This window comes from Electrona antarctica (assembly GCF_951216825.1).
Source record: "Electrona antarctica genome assembly, chromosome: 15".
NCBI lineage: Eukaryota > Metazoa > Chordata > Actinopteri > Myctophiformes > Myctophidae > Electrona > Electrona antarctica.
In genome coordinates this window covers 6,955,819-6,971,219 of record NC_136796.1, presented here as the reverse complement: position 1 = coordinate 6,971,219, position 15,401 = coordinate 6,955,819, and the positions used below count along the sequence as shown (strand labels likewise).

Genomic DNA, 15,401 nt, shown 5'->3' with positions numbered 1-15,401 from the left:
AATTAACTGCAACATGATCACAATAAAAACAAGTCTTTGTTTTGGGGGGAAATATATCTGTTCAAATCTCAGTGTTACCAGACGTATACCAAATATTTTATGCAATCAATTAAACACCTGGTCAAAAGTTAAAATAGAGAAGGGGGTCGTGCTGTTGAAGGACCAATAGGTCCCCCAGCTCTGTCAGGAGGTCATCACCAATGCTGGCTTGTGGTGGACATTTGTCAAAATTATATTGTTGCCATGGATAATACAAATCAACAGACAATAATATTCCCAGTTACATAAAGATCTATAGACATTTACAGGTCTGTAACTCTCATGCATAGTTATATATTATGGACTCCTAAATGTGCCATAGTGTCATAGTAAATCAGTGTCGTAAATATTCTGAAGATCTCTGAAGTCTTGTGATCAAAATAAGAACATTATCATGCCATGTAAAAAACAAAACAAAAATGTGAAGATTTGCCACAGACAAGGTTGAGTCTCGCTACAGACACATTGATGATCCTTGTTAAGAGATCCATGGCCTGCTATTGAGACGCAAACATCACAATCAAATCTACATATAACCACAGACAGACACACGCATACATACATTCATGAACATGAGTACAATAATATATGATCAAATTTATTTCAGTATTTATTTGGTCATTACATAACAGTACTGCAAAATGCTTGCATTTAAATGTTTCGGCTGTAATTAAGTGTCCACAGCAACAACAAAAAAGAAGGGGGGGGGGGGGGGGGGCGCAGAAATAATACAAATAAAACATAAAGTACATAATGTGTTAACTGTTTAATTTTTTGGATGCACCAGCAAGCTGGCTAAACGGTTGTGCATTGTTCCTGCAACATTTCCGACAGACACGGCAATCCGATAGTTATATCGTCTTATGCCTGTGACTCCACGATCTCTGGATGTTCACTTCTAGTTATGAGGAGTGTCCGACTAGGGGTGGGGAGGGGAGTGTGCGAAGTGCGAAAAAAAGTTGAGAATGTTAAAAAACCAAAACGTTTGGACATTGTTTTTGTTTTGTTTTTTCTACTTTTTGAAAAAAGGTACAAGACATACCACTAAATAAATGCCATTTCATTTGTTTAATAACACTACATACATTTATAAAGACCACCACTGATTATAATTTAACAATTGTTTGTGGGAAGGGAAAAATAATAATAAAAAAAAGGGAGAGAGATCAGCAACAAAATTCCATACCCGGACCGAGGCAGTTTTTTCATCTTTCTGCGAACTGTACAGTTTTTTTTAATGATTATCTAGACAACTCCCTATAGCAAGCATTAGTCCTGTCAATTGTAAATCGAAAAAAAGTAGACTACATTGCAACACCCTATTTACAGTTTATTATTTATATATTTATATATATTTATATCACACTGGCTGTAATTATGACAAGATATATTCATGAGCGTCATTAGTGCAAGGCATGAGTAAGACAGAACCTGTGGAACGGAGTTATCGACCAGCTGTGGGTTGTTTGTTTGTTTGTCATCTGTACAATAATGATGATGGTTGTCGTGAGAGTTCGAGGCTGGCTAGGAACATAAGTGACGGGAAGTGCTGTAACAGGTTGTATACGTGTTTGTGTGTGTTCGTTATGTACAATGATGTACAAGTCAGCGAGGAAAGGAAAAGCTCTGGGAAATAATTAAAACCTGGGTGAACATGAAAAATAAAGTGATATACAAACTCACAACGTGTCGCATCACACAACACGTTGTGAGCTTGAAAATAGAGCTCAAGTCATTAACGTGCACGTCAGTGTGGGCTATGTTTGAGCGAGTCTACGGGTGGATTTCAGCCCAGGGTCCACTCTGGTGTTCACGGGTGACACAAACCAACGTGTCTAAAGCACTTCCTAAAGTAAAGATGCTGGGCGATTGTGACTTGGGAGAGGCTGACAAATGTCGGCGTCGACTGATCTTAAGATAATGCAGGTCCTTGCTTGACGCTCGCTATAGCATCACCCGTCTTTTGCCACTGGGTGTAAAACAAATAACCCCAAATAGCCTGAAAGAAAAGGAAAACAAAAAAAAGCCTGGCCCATCACATTTTCTTCCACACACCTAAAAAGGTAGTCTGCATAATCCAGGAACCACGGCAGGAGATGATATGAGAAATAAACCGACTTGGTGACCTATAACCCGCAATGACCCGACCGCACGCGCGCCGAGTTGAGGCGGTAGCATCAGCCATTTAGACTGGGGGAGGGGGTCGCCCCTAGACCTTGCTGTGGGGTAGGGTTGCGTTGCTGGTCATTGCAGACACTGAAGTCACAGATTAAAATACTGTGACTGTGAGACATTGCACGATGCCACTAGGGGACAGCTAAAAAGCAGGCACGGCCCACAGAAGGGACCTTGGGGCATTGAAGGGAGGCCAGTAGGAACTAGGAGGGGGGGGGGATGAGCACATAGATATATTACTTGTAAGAAAAAAATCAGAGGGGGAGGGAGTGTGGGAGATGGAGAAAGAGAGAACCCAGCGGTCAAAAGTCTAATTTTTTCTTTTTCTCTCCCCCGAGCTGCAGATAAAAAGCGAGCGATGGAACTCAAAGATTCACTCTTCCTCCTTTCCCCATCTTCCCTCACTCTCTCTCACACGTACAAGAATTCACTCCTCTTCTAGTCGTCTTCTCTGACAGATTTGTTTTCTTCTTCTCTGTGCTACTGAAGACAGAAGTTAAAAACCTTTTTCTTTTCTTTTTCTTTTTACTCTCTTTGAGGCCTCATAATTACACATGCACCCATAATTCCAACATAGAAAACAAACAAACAAAAATAAACAATTGAAACAAAATGTTTTAAAAAAGGAGGAAGAAAAGAAAAGACCGTTAGTAAAGATTCAGCGACAGAGTCTTTAGTTTATCCCAGAACAGATAAAGAGCCCACTCAGAGCCTGCCTCTCAAATCTGCTCATCATAACCAACACATAGAGATGGGTGGGGGGGGGGGGGGGGGGGGGGGCGTGTCTGTTATCATCAGTAATAACAATTATATGGAAAGAGCTATAGAGAGGCAAGGATGATCGCTAGGTCTCAATGAGCAACAGTAGAATCACAAGGGGGCAATAGGGGTGAGGGGTAAAATGTTAAAGAAGTCAGTGTGATGGGTTTAGGAGGGTGTGGGTTTTGACTGAGGGCACCTTTTGTCATTTTGCACGCCACGGGAGCTGGGTGGAGTAAACGCAGTGGCGTTTCGAGGCATCGGTCGCATTAGTTTTACTACTGTACTGGGCTCGGAGGAGGAGAGAGGAAACGAAGGGGGTGGGGGTTGGTTCTGTACTGGGCTCGTAGGAGGAGGAGAGAGGAAACGAAGGGGGTGGGGGGGGGGGGGGTTGGTTCTTCACGTTTACGCACTGCAGCACGGGGCCTTGGCTGGTTGGGCAGCTTCCGTCAGGTCCACTCCCCGGTTCCGCGCGCTGTTGGCGCCTGCAGCCTGAGGCTCGCTCTTAGGCAGTCTCTTTGCTGAAGGGCAGAAATTAACATTAGTTAACCCATTTAGACCTGGGGGGGGGTGCATACTTAGTTTAGACTAGTTATTGGTTAGACATGGGTTAAGGTTAGGTTTCTGGTTTAAGGACTTCAGTGTTTTGTACCATACTATTGTATGAGTACCGAACAAAGAATGTTTGCTTTCGCCATCTTTGTTGAAGAAGAGTCTGGGCAATTAAGTTTTAGTCTTACTAGAAGTACTAAAAGTTTCTCAATCTTATATTTAGTTTTAGTCTGGCTTAATCTAGTTACCTCTGAGGTCAATGTTAAGGGTGAGGGTTTGAGATAGGTTGTAGTTGTAGGACTAATGACTGGTCTAACCAATGACTAGTCTAAACTAAGTACTGTCTAAACTAAGTACTGCACCCGTCCTGGGACCTGATTATACAAAATGTCTTCTAAATCCTGAAAAACTTATGTTTCCATGTCAGTGGTTCTTAAACTTTTTCATGTCAAGGACTCCCAAAATGGTGTATTTGGCAGGCGACACCATCTGAAAATATGTTGTTCCAGGGACCCCCCCCCCAGAAGCAAATATTTGAGTTAAAATCATTTGCTGTGCCCGGATGGTTAGCTCAACCGTCTGGGCACCTAGGCTGCCAAGCCTAGCCCGACTGCGTGCCGCGGGTTCGACTCCCGAGCCCGACGGCCTTTGCCGCGTGTCACTCCCCATCTCTCTCCCCTTTCCTGTCTGTCTGCTGTTCACTATCAAATAATATATATTCAAGGATTTGCACACATTTTCACGACTTCTCAAAAATTGCAGATCTACAAGCTTGTAGCCAGAGATGGGCAGTATTTGAAATACATGTAATTGAAATACGTATTTTCTGTATTTGAAAATACATTTACCTTTTTTTTTTTTAATGTATGTATTTAAAATACTGCCCATCTCTACTTCGTAGCGCGAACTTGTAGATCTGCTATTTTTCAACAGCTCAAGTATAAAATAATGGTTTAACCCATTTATGTTATAATTTAGCTATTGAAAAATAGCAGATCTACAAGCTCATAGCGCGCCACCGAGTGGCGCGCTACGAGCTTGTAGGTCTGCTATTTTTGAAAAATTGTGGAAATATTTATTTCAGAAAACTGGAGGATTTAGAAGATTCTTTTTTAATTTTGAGGTCAGGCCTAAATGGGTTAAAGTGGTTAAAGCTATAATGTGACACGGGTGCGTCCTCAGGTCAACGGTAAATAAACAAACATGTCCTCAAGTTTCTAAATGATATGACTGCAATAAACCAGTTAGTTATGTCCTTATCAGCCATATTGGACCTGGTATGACCCAGGACGATAAACAACCACTTGGTGTGCATTAGGGACGAGCTTAGGGCATTGAAGTGTGTAGGGTGACGGTCATGGTTGTTGCATGTGGCCATGACAGATTCATCAATCACTCACTCAATTACTGTGCTGTTCCTAACGCCCACTGTCTCTCCTCCTCATCAGACTGGCACACCTGCAGCAGGTTCCCCAATTATCACCTGCCGCAGCCCTACTGCTGGCTGGCTTCAGTTCCAATTCAGACACAGCCCCACATTGTTCATCATTTAGGCTAGAGAGAGCCTTTCCTTTCAGTAATTTAATTTAGTTAAATAACCCTAACCCTATAGTATAGGGGTGGCCTGGTTCCCCCCCTCCCCCCTTTTGAGTTTGCCCAGCATCTGCAGGCCTCCCTTTTTGTTTCATCATTTTGGTAAAGTATCCTGCATTGAGTTTCTTTATGTTTCTGTTTCCGTTTCTGTTAAATCTTCCCATTTTGTGGTGTCCTATGCTTTATGTTGTGGTCTCCAATTTGAGCCACTGATTTTGTTGTATTGTTTGGAGACTGTAACAATGGTAATATAAATTAGAATTGCAGTGCACAGCAAAATGTATCGTCAAATTGCACTGCATGAGAACGGTCTCATGACAGACGGAGCCTAAAAGCTGAACCGACCGCATCAAAAACAGTCATCGCATTTTCAAAAGAAGAAGAAAAAAGAAAGAAAGAAAAAAGGATTTCCACACCTTGTGGTTTCCTACTGGTCTCTTTATCAGTTATGATTTCAGAGCAGGGTTTGTTTTTAAAGCCAAGACCATTTAAAAATAATTAACTGTGCTGTTTGCTTTGAATTTGCCAGGTCTTCACTTTTTCTATAACTTTTTTGCTAATACTCCAACATTCCACCCGACAGCAACCACAGTCTCAAATGGCAGGAGTCACCTACCGATGGCCATGAAGATCTCGTTCACATTCATAGAGGTCTTCGCCGACGTCTCCATGAACAGTAAGCTGTTGTCGTCTGCATACGACTGGGCGTCCTGTCGACACATGGCAATTACTTCACAAACTACATACGCAGTTACGCACGCATGGAGTTAAATGGAGGACATTTATCAACGGCCTATACACCCTAGACTCCTAGAGGAGCAAAGGGCTTACTACTTTTTTTTTCCAAATAGGTGAAGACAGGGAAGTCACAGCCAGAGCTGCTTGTCGAAAGGGTACATGAAAATAAAACCTTTTTAATGCCGATTTTTCACTGCGTGGTACAGGCTCAACTCACCACTGCGTTTGGTACCAGTTACCAGGTTTTCTACCACCTCAATGTAGCTGATCACAGATCAACATCCAAGCCTCATGCACAGGAGAGAGCTGAAGAACAATGGCGGTTTCTGATAACGTTTAGACAACAAATAGGCCATGGTTGCTCAGTAATCAGTTAAGTATTGATTAATTTCACATTTACAATGGCTAGTTAAAGTTTAGCAATAGTCAGGAGCTTACATGCAGTTATAAGTTATATCAGCATGCTAGTTTTCACTCCCTTGGTACTTGGACAAATACCAGGTACTATCCTTTATTTTGATAATACAGTAGACAAGGAGGGCCAGGCCCGGGAATCGAACCCGCGGCTCGCCGTCGGGCTGCTTGCCTTCGTCCACCGGGCCCCCCGATTATCCACAACTTTCTCCCCATGGAAACCTCAAACAGGTCAAGGTCAAGTTGAGCCAGTATCGTGCATTGGAAAAGTGCCATAACACTATCATTGTCAAGTATGATCAAATGGGGTCACACTCGGTGAAAGAAAGAAAGTTGTCCTGACCTGGAAGTCGACTGCTCTCTTGTTGGCGAGGTCAGCCTTGTTGCCCGACAGAGCGATGACGATGTTGGGGCTAGCTTGTCTCTGCAGCTCCTTCACCCAGTTCTTGGCCCGTGCAAAGGACTCCTGAACAGAGGCAAAACAGACAGCGTTGGCATTAGGGATGGATTATCCTTAGGATTTTATCAATACACGCAACTTAGTGAGATACTTCTTCTCACTAATGTCTTGGGGGTGAAAACGAAATCACATGCAAATAATGAACTTATTTTATTATTACAAGGGAAGATGATGTCTGTTATGGCTTTCGGAATCCCTGAGGACCCCGGTCACCCTCCCGAGTCCCTACAGTGGAAATGTATCCACCCCGAAGTTATCCCTTGGTAGTCAGGTCTGTACACACTACACAGTTGATAACAAAGAGTTTAATTCCAAAATGCTTTTAAAATACCTATAAAAATAGGATTCTCCCTCTTTTATCTAGACTTAATGTCCGTTTACAAAATAGTAGATAGATTGATGACCAATATGTATGATTGATGCTTGTATGTTGAGCATAAGCAACAGTTATGTTTGTCCTGATGTCCTCGGGCTAATGGCATTTTGGAATGAAATCATTCCACACGTGTGTGTCAGACAACTTGCTTGGATATCAAACATACCTAAACCAATTGGTCTCCACTCTAAGTCTTTGAACATAAACATGCCGACAGCCCTGTGGCATTCTGCCAACCTTTCTGTTGGCAACTATTTGGAAGGATTGTATAAATGAAACACATTTAAAACTAAGGCTGTTATTAGTCTCCCTAATTAATAGACATGTTCACTTCGATAGGGAGTGTTACCTTGACTAGTCAAAGCCAGGTAATGACGGTAAAGTTACCTAGTTTTCAGGAAAGTTTAATCTTCTGAGACAGGGGTTTGTGGCTTGGCATTGCACAGCAGCCATTTCTCAAACAGTGGAATACACTGCACTTAGTGCACTGCTTCACATTCATTCATACCATGTTGCATTTGTCTTCGTGAGGATGCTGGTATCACTCCCCCTTCACGCACAACAGTTTTCTTGCATGAATTGCATTTTTGCCATTTCTACCCACCAATGTTTACAGGAAACCGCCTGGTGGTGTGCCGTTATATAGAAGTCGGGTAGGAACACAGCACAATTCAGATAGCAGCCCCATTTGTGCAGGAATTAAATCAGTATTTTGGTTCTGACCAACATTCAGAAGGTACTGGTACGAAAATAGCATCGTTCTCGGGACCCATCCCTATAACATCACACTTTTGGTACCTTCAAAAGGCATTTGAGTTTATCGTACGCGCCGATTAAATACGTTGTTGTGCTCTGCTGAAGAGCAAAAGCTAAGAAAGGAATTCTTAACCCATTAAGACTGGGAAAGTCTGTTGTTTTAGATTTGAGCTAAAGTATTATTTTATACTTTATCTGCCATTAAAAAAATAGCAGCTCTACAAGCTCATAGCACGTCACTCAGTCGGCGGCCAAATACATTATAATTTGGGGGGTCCTTGACATTAAAAAGTTTGAGAACCACTGACATAGAAACAGGTTTTTCAGAAAACTATTTAGAAGACATTTTGTAGAATCGGCCTCAGGTCTTTATGGGTTAATTAATACGTATGTAGAAACAGGTTTGAGCTGTAGACATGCCTCGTTTGTGATGTCGTAGACCACGATGGCGGCCTGGGCCCCTCTGTAGTACATGGGTGCCAGGCTGTGATAGCGCTCCTGACCCGCGGTGTCCCAGATCTCAAACTTGACCGTGGTGTCGTCTAGACACACCGTCTGGGTCAGGAAGGCCGCTGAGGACAGAAAACAGTGTGGTTCAAGTACTCTTTCACAATGCCGTGCACAGTAGCTGTAACTCGTCAATGAATGAACCAAACCCTAGCACTATCCAGTATCCCATTTCACTTGGCAATACACATTGTGGTTCGGATGTTGACTTTGGGAAAAGCAGGATATGGTTAGGTGATTCAGGGTGTCCGTGTGTATCAGGAAATTTAATTTAGCAATTTTAACGCCACCTAGGCTATAATTAAATTTAACACCAAACTTGCAAGAAAAGCAAAGGCTATGCGGCACAGATTTTAACCAGTGAATAAGCCATTGATCGTTAACTATGAAGCCGTTCGCTTGCTACCTTGGCTTTCTTACAGAGAATGCAGACTGCTACCTCACTTCTTCAAAGACAATTTCAATTCAATTGAACACTTTTTTGGCTACTTTTAAATAAATATGAATTTTAGACGTTTTCAGGACCCGCAGACACCCAGTGAGTATAGAGCGCGATGACAGTTTATGACGGTCAGTAACTCATATTTCATAGTCTGTTTCTAGCGAAAACGTAACTAATTATGCAGCAGTAACATTAGTGTTTTCTTGTAGTCAGTTGATTCTTCATATCCATATGAGTGAAACGGCTGGGATGATTTGTTTATTTTTCAAACACAGTTCATACAGTATATGAGCCTTATGAGGTGATCTAAATCCCCTGATGGGGATTACAATGCAAACTAGATAAAATGCCCCTCGGGGCACAGGTCTCCACCAGGCCAGGTCAGTTTGTAGCCTCCTGGTGGCACTATAATAGGCCAATGTGGAAATTTGGGGAAGAGGTTCGTTGTTGGCATCCAGGGAGTGTGTGTGCAAAATTTGGCATCGACTGGGTTAACAGTGCCGGAGATTATCTGGTAACAGACGGATGCACACACGGACTGAGTGCAAAACATACTCTCTCCTCATGCCTTCGGCCTGGTGGAGACAAAAAGTACATGAACCCATGGACTCTACCGATATTGATGTCAGACTTTGAATTTGAATTGGGGCTAAATCTGTTTGTAGCAGGACACTGAAGCTTCTACCGCACTGGGAGCAGAATGTGTCCAGTCAGCATGGAGCTCACCTCCTATCGTGCTCTCCTGGAACTCGTGGAACTGGCCTTTGACGAAGCGGAGCACCAGGCTGGATTTGCCCACAGCCGACTCGCCCAGTAGCACCAGCTTAAACTGGCAGATCTTGTTCCCGGCGTTGGGGCCGTTGGGTCTCGTAGCTCCTCCCCGGTTGGCCATGACCTCGTCAGATCCCCTGGGTCCTGTGTGTCACTATCAGGACTTCAGCTGCAAGAGCCTACGGAAAGAAACAAACGCATAGCTGAAATTGTGTGCAACAACGGATGGCTGACGGTGACAGTGGGATTTTTACAGTTAACTTGTCACATTCAACAGTCAGTGACAACCTTTTCTCCCCCTTCTTCTTATTTAAAGAACTCTTATCATTCTAATCTAAGCCATTCCTTCTGCAACTAATGGCAACGCCAACAAGCTCCTTCCTGCTTTTTGTGGCAGATACTGTGGTACCTTACCGCATTTGAAACAACACAAAATATTTGGCCGCTGTGCTGTCACGTTGTTTTACAGAGAGCATAACGGGCAAATAACAAACCATGTGACATAATTGAGGCCTATGCAGTTGCTGTTAGAACTATTTATTTGACATGAATTTATAGAATGTAGTAATAAACATGATTCTGTGCTTATGGGTGAGACCATCAAGTCAAGCCCACCATGTTCACATAACAGAGGGCAATTCAGTTCATCTACCCACAGCACTACAGGCCATTATCATTGTTGCTTAGTTAGTAGGCTACCTCTGCCGGCCTACATGCCATACATTCTTATAGTCCATTGTCTAGTAACTTGTGTAATTATGTGCATTAATCCGCCCACAACACTGAGCCGTTATAGAAAGAGTGGCAGATATCTTAGTTTCTCAGGGGAGGAGGAAACAATTTGTCATGAGTCATGAGTCAGATTTGTTCAATTTGTCTCTAAAGCGAAACCTGAATGTCGTGACTTTATCTGTTTATCTGGCCCTTCCTCCTCCATCAAGAACATTACAAGGATAGAGCTGGATCTCTCTTTACTTCTCTAACAAACAAGGTAAGAGAAACACAGTCGGCCTAGCTGGTAATCTGCCATGTTTCACTAAGGTTCCACCAAATGGTGAAGTTGTCAATATAAACACAATGAGTCCATCAAACAGCCGTTCTCTTGAGACGGAGGAGTGTGTGGCTAACTGGCTAATGCCTAATCCACAGAAATACATGTATAGAACAAGAACTGACATGTCCATGATTCATCGAATGGGGTGTCTGTGATGCATGCGTATATCTATCTGTTCTATAGCATTATTACATGGCTTGGTTGAATGCTTGATTCTGATTGGTGAATCGCTGAATTCAGCGGTGTGTTATTTCTTGATAACAGACCGCTCCGCTCTATAACAGACCGCTGCCCAATCAAACCCACTGAGCAGCGGCTGCGCCCCCCCTGATTTACTGCAGTTTCCAACATGACAGCCATGTAAACACACAATGTCATTTACAGCTAAACATTGCTTTCAAAAAATGTTTTTGAAAACATTTGAGCGAGAAATAGACAAAGCAGTACCCGAAAATGGATTCCATTTGATCAACTCACTTCCTTGTTTTCCTACAGTGCTCCAGCCCTGCAGCTGGGCAGACGCCAGACGCAGCCAGCAGACACTAATGGATACTTTTTTGGTTGTGTTTTGGGTCAATGTATTAATTTATGTTAGGTAGCCATGTAATAAGTGGGATAATATCCAGCTAGGTGACCAGATATTATCCCTTACATAAGTGCCACTGGGTTACCCTGCAAAGTAGTTGGCTCTGTGAACACAAAGGGGTTCTTAAAGGGTGCTTATGACCTAGCTATACCTTTTTGAGGGGCGCTATCCCCTCCTATGTCCAGCTTTTGGTGTGTGTACACAAACTTTGTTCTACACAAGCATTAAATGCCATTGACAATGAATGGACAATTTTGAGTGATCGTGTAAACACAAACATTGCGTAACATACGGTAAACATTGATATGTTGTGTGTATATGCGATTGGCGATACACCGGGAAGACATATTTTCATATCATTTTCCTCAGTAAGAGCGCCCCTCACTTCACACGGGTGTGATTTTTAATACACGTATATGTAACACCAAAGATTGAAACCCGGGTCTCCTCCTGCATCATGGGAAACGGCTTGGCCCAGGAGGTAATCCCCCTTGGCCAGGGGAGACAGGCTTTGGGGATTCATGCTGAGGTAGACCTAATCTAACCTGACTCCGCCAGATGGGGCAGCAGAGAGTACACTGGGTTCCCCCCTCCTGCTCCCATCTGGGAACTCTCAGGCAGACTTGATGCCCGGCCACAAAACGGCCTGGCCAATCAGCAGCAGCTATCCCGCCTCTAGCTGCTGCTGATTGGCCAGGCCGTTTTGTGGCCGGGCATCAAGTCTGCCTGAGAGTTCCCAGATGGGAGCAGGAGGGGGGACTCTCTGCTGCCCCATCTGGCGGAGTCAGGTTAGGCCTAATCTGCTACAGTATATAATAAGATAGTTAGCTTCTCTGCAAACATAACCCCCAAAAAGCAGTATTTTTGTCAATGTCATTTGCAGTTATGTCTGTCACATGTGTTAAGTGGCTTGGCTCAAATTCACACAGCCCTTGAAATGATGTCACAGCAATGGCAACAGCTCTGCTGTACAAAGAACAAAACAAGCACCAGTCATTGTTGACTTTATACACCATGTGTATTCAAATAGCTGTCACATCACCAGGGTTCTCCGGGAGAAATGAATGTTGGTCATGACATGTACTGTAAGTGGAGGAGACAATCCATTTTCAAGTTCCAACAGGAAGACCTCATTAGACATACGTTTATTTACATTTTTACTTTCCAAACTTTTGTTGTTGACTGGAAGACAATTAAGTATTTAAAACACAGATGAGTTTTATCCGTTTGCAACTCAGAGAGGGAACAAATAGAAGTGTATGCTTAATCTGTTAAGCTAACAACCTTGTTTGTTTGTTGACTTGACAAGTCAACTGACTGTCAAGTGTCAACAAGTTTACTGCAGTGCCTTAGAGTATACTCTAAGTGCAGTGATGACAAAAACACCACAACATAGAACTGGCAGTTACACGGTTAACAAAATAATGCAGTCAACTCAACTCACTAAAGGTTAGGTTTAGATTCATATTATGTGTTTTGATTTTGAACAGAGGACGCCATTTTCCACCCAAAACAGTTTTGAGCAGCCTGTTAGCTTTCTAGTTTCTTTAGTGACGTTAGCGACCTAGCTTGCTAAAATAGGTGACAATATATATACAAATAAAAGTTTTGTTGAGTTTTACAACTTTACACACTGCGGTAACACCTTCAGGCTGACATGTCAACAAAAAACGACCGGTCCCCGGTGTCCCTGACCAGCTGGACGGCTAAACAAAGTCGTTTTAGGGGGGATGTTGTTGTTCTGGTTCGGGGTGTAGCAGAACAAACGTTCAGGTCGCTAGCATCATTAGCATTCCACCCACTGAACTGACCCGCTTCCACCGTTACACACACAATGGAGACCTGTCAAATACCGTGCCTCCCGGGGGCGCCGTTTAGTTTGCCTGCGTTTGTTTTTTTCAGTAATAGAATCCATTGTTATCTTTTATTATGTGACAGACAGTCATGTCACATTCTATAATTTAAATGTAGGCATTTAGCAGATGCTCTTGTCTTAATCCAGAGCGATTTACAGTAAGCAAGATCAAAACATGGCACTGGTAATAATGCTATCTAAGTTACATAAGTTGAGCCTTTGCAACTTTGATATAATTTTATGTTTTTGAAGAAAAAAATGCTTATATCACCTCCTGGACAACTAACGTTACACATAACTTCCAACAATAGGGAAATGATCCAGTTTTGGTTTTATAGTTTAGTCATTTTAACCAAAAGACTAGTACATATTTTTTGCATTTGCTGGAGTCACACGATTCGACAGGTCACCGATTCCAACGACACACCACTGCCCCTTTATTTAGCTAGTTCGTTAGCCACAAACAAGCCTACTAAAAACGACCCAGGCTGTCCGAACAGGGATCGGGCGTCCTGTCCTGTAATCGTCCTGTCTCGTCTTGTCCGCTTCAGAGCCTCGGACTTTAAGGCAAGACAAGACAAGACGTCATTAAAAAAAAGAATACCCAAGCGAAGACACAATATAAAACAACAACCCGAAACACAACAACCAAACGAAACGAGCGTTTAGCGTTCGTTCGTTAGCATAGCGTTGTGCTGCTGGCCTGCTGCGGTGCATGTATGTTGTTGTCACACATTTATTTAGTACGAAGAAGCCACATCATAATAACGAACGTTACACTTCGTCCGCAAGACGGCGTCGCGCGCGGGGGGAAATTAGCCGATCTACAAGCTCACAGCGCTTGGCCTCCGCGACGCGCTGTGAGCTTGTAGGTCGTCTATTATTCTTTTTGCCATTATTAGCCCCAAAGCAAGCAAGCCACTGTCTGCCAGGCAGCAGCTGCTGTACAAGCAAGGATCGAACTGACAACTACTGTACTGTACCTGAGAGAAGAAGAGAGAGATCCAGTGATCCAACCAACCCACGGTACGGACGCTACGATCTAAAATATCGAATCCTATGTTGTTGTTGCTGTTCAGTTGTTGTTATGATGATGATGGGGGAGAGAGAAGACACTTTTTAGTGAATGTTTTTCCTCCTCAACAAGCCCCGATGATGTTGAACCGACGTCTCTCTCTCTCTCCTCCTTTTTCTTTCTTCTTCTCGCAACAACTTCCCCTCAGAACCAAAACACAAACAAGAAGCTCTTCCGCCACCCCTCCATCGCACCACCACCACCCCTCCCTTTCCCGTGCCACGTCACACACACAGCGCGTCTAGCCACACACTGTGACAATGAGATTCTATGAAAACACATATATCATTTCTTTTTTTTAAATACTAATCATGTAACAATATAGTAATAATGTAAACATAACAATAATATAAACAAAAATCACAATTGTCGTCTTAAATTTTCTGCCCTCACTTTTTATCCTCAATATGTACTTTGCTCAGCCAATCAAATCTTCGCTAAAATTCACACGCACACATAATGCATAAGAGGGGCTAGCAGCGCCCCTCAAAAAAAGAGAATACCGGTATATACTGTAAAATGGTTACATTCACACATTTACACGCACATTCATACACCGATGGCGGCGGAAACCATGGAAGGCACCAACCAACCAGCACATTAGGGGTTCAGAGTCTTGCTCAAGGACACTTGGACACTAATTCTGGGGAGCCCGGGTTCGAGCTAGCGCCATCCAGCCACTCTACCCCTGAGCCACCGCCGCACCCACCTCCCCATACTGTAAAATCCATGTATTATTATTATTATCACTTGACACTGACGTGTTTCTAATGTTTCTATACTGTGTGGCGACTGGCGAGGAGATGAGGTCAAGATACAACAGCTGCCAGATTTTGAATTATTTGTTTCACAATTAGCCAACATAATTTTGCCAATTAAACCACACTTATTATTATTGTTATTAGACCCTGTCCTTTTTTGACTCTCAGTTATTATCACTGAGGATTTGTCTAATTGTTATAGATTCAATTACACAGTAATAAAATCATTCTATTTTATTAAACTAGAGTGGTGCCGTATTGTGATGTCAGAACAGGCCAGATCCATATGGAGATATAGGGGTGATCAAGTCCAGAGCCCGGGCAGATGCTTCTGGACAACCTGGAATGCATGCCCCACCCAGTTATTATGTGTCCTTTTTATGCCCATAGTACCTGTTCCACCCATCTGTCTGTGTCCCTTTTATGCCCATATATGAAGATTTCTGTATGTGTCTCTCTGTGTCCCTTTATTCCCATATATGGAGTTC

General features: G+C 43.0%; 1 protein-coding gene across 2 annotated transcripts; it reads right to left on the bottom strand.

Annotated features, from left to right (window-relative positions):
• Positions 1-623: 623 nt before the first annotated feature.
• Positions 624-14,352, bottom strand: LOC306938846 (ras-related protein Rab-5A). Of its 2 annotated transcripts, XM_079523182.1 has the most exons (7): positions 14,061-14,352; positions 9,538-9,761; positions 8,283-8,434; positions 6,614-6,736; positions 5,735-5,828; positions 3,373-3,494; positions 624-3,308 (listed from the first exon to the last, which is right to left on the bottom strand). In XM_079523182.1, exons 2-6 carry the CDS (start codon positions 9,701-9,703, stop codon positions 3,379-3,381), a joined length of 651 nt encoding a protein of 216 aa, XP_079379308.1. In that variant the 5' UTR covers positions 9,704-9,761; positions 14,061-14,352; the 3' UTR covers positions 624-3,308; positions 3,373-3,378. The 2 variants fall into 2 exon arrangements, with proteins under 2 accessions (XP_079379308.1, XP_079379307.1); XM_079523181.1 differs by having other exon boundaries at positions 624-3,494; positions 14,061-14,351.
• Positions 14,353-15,401: the final 1,049 nt, after the last annotated feature.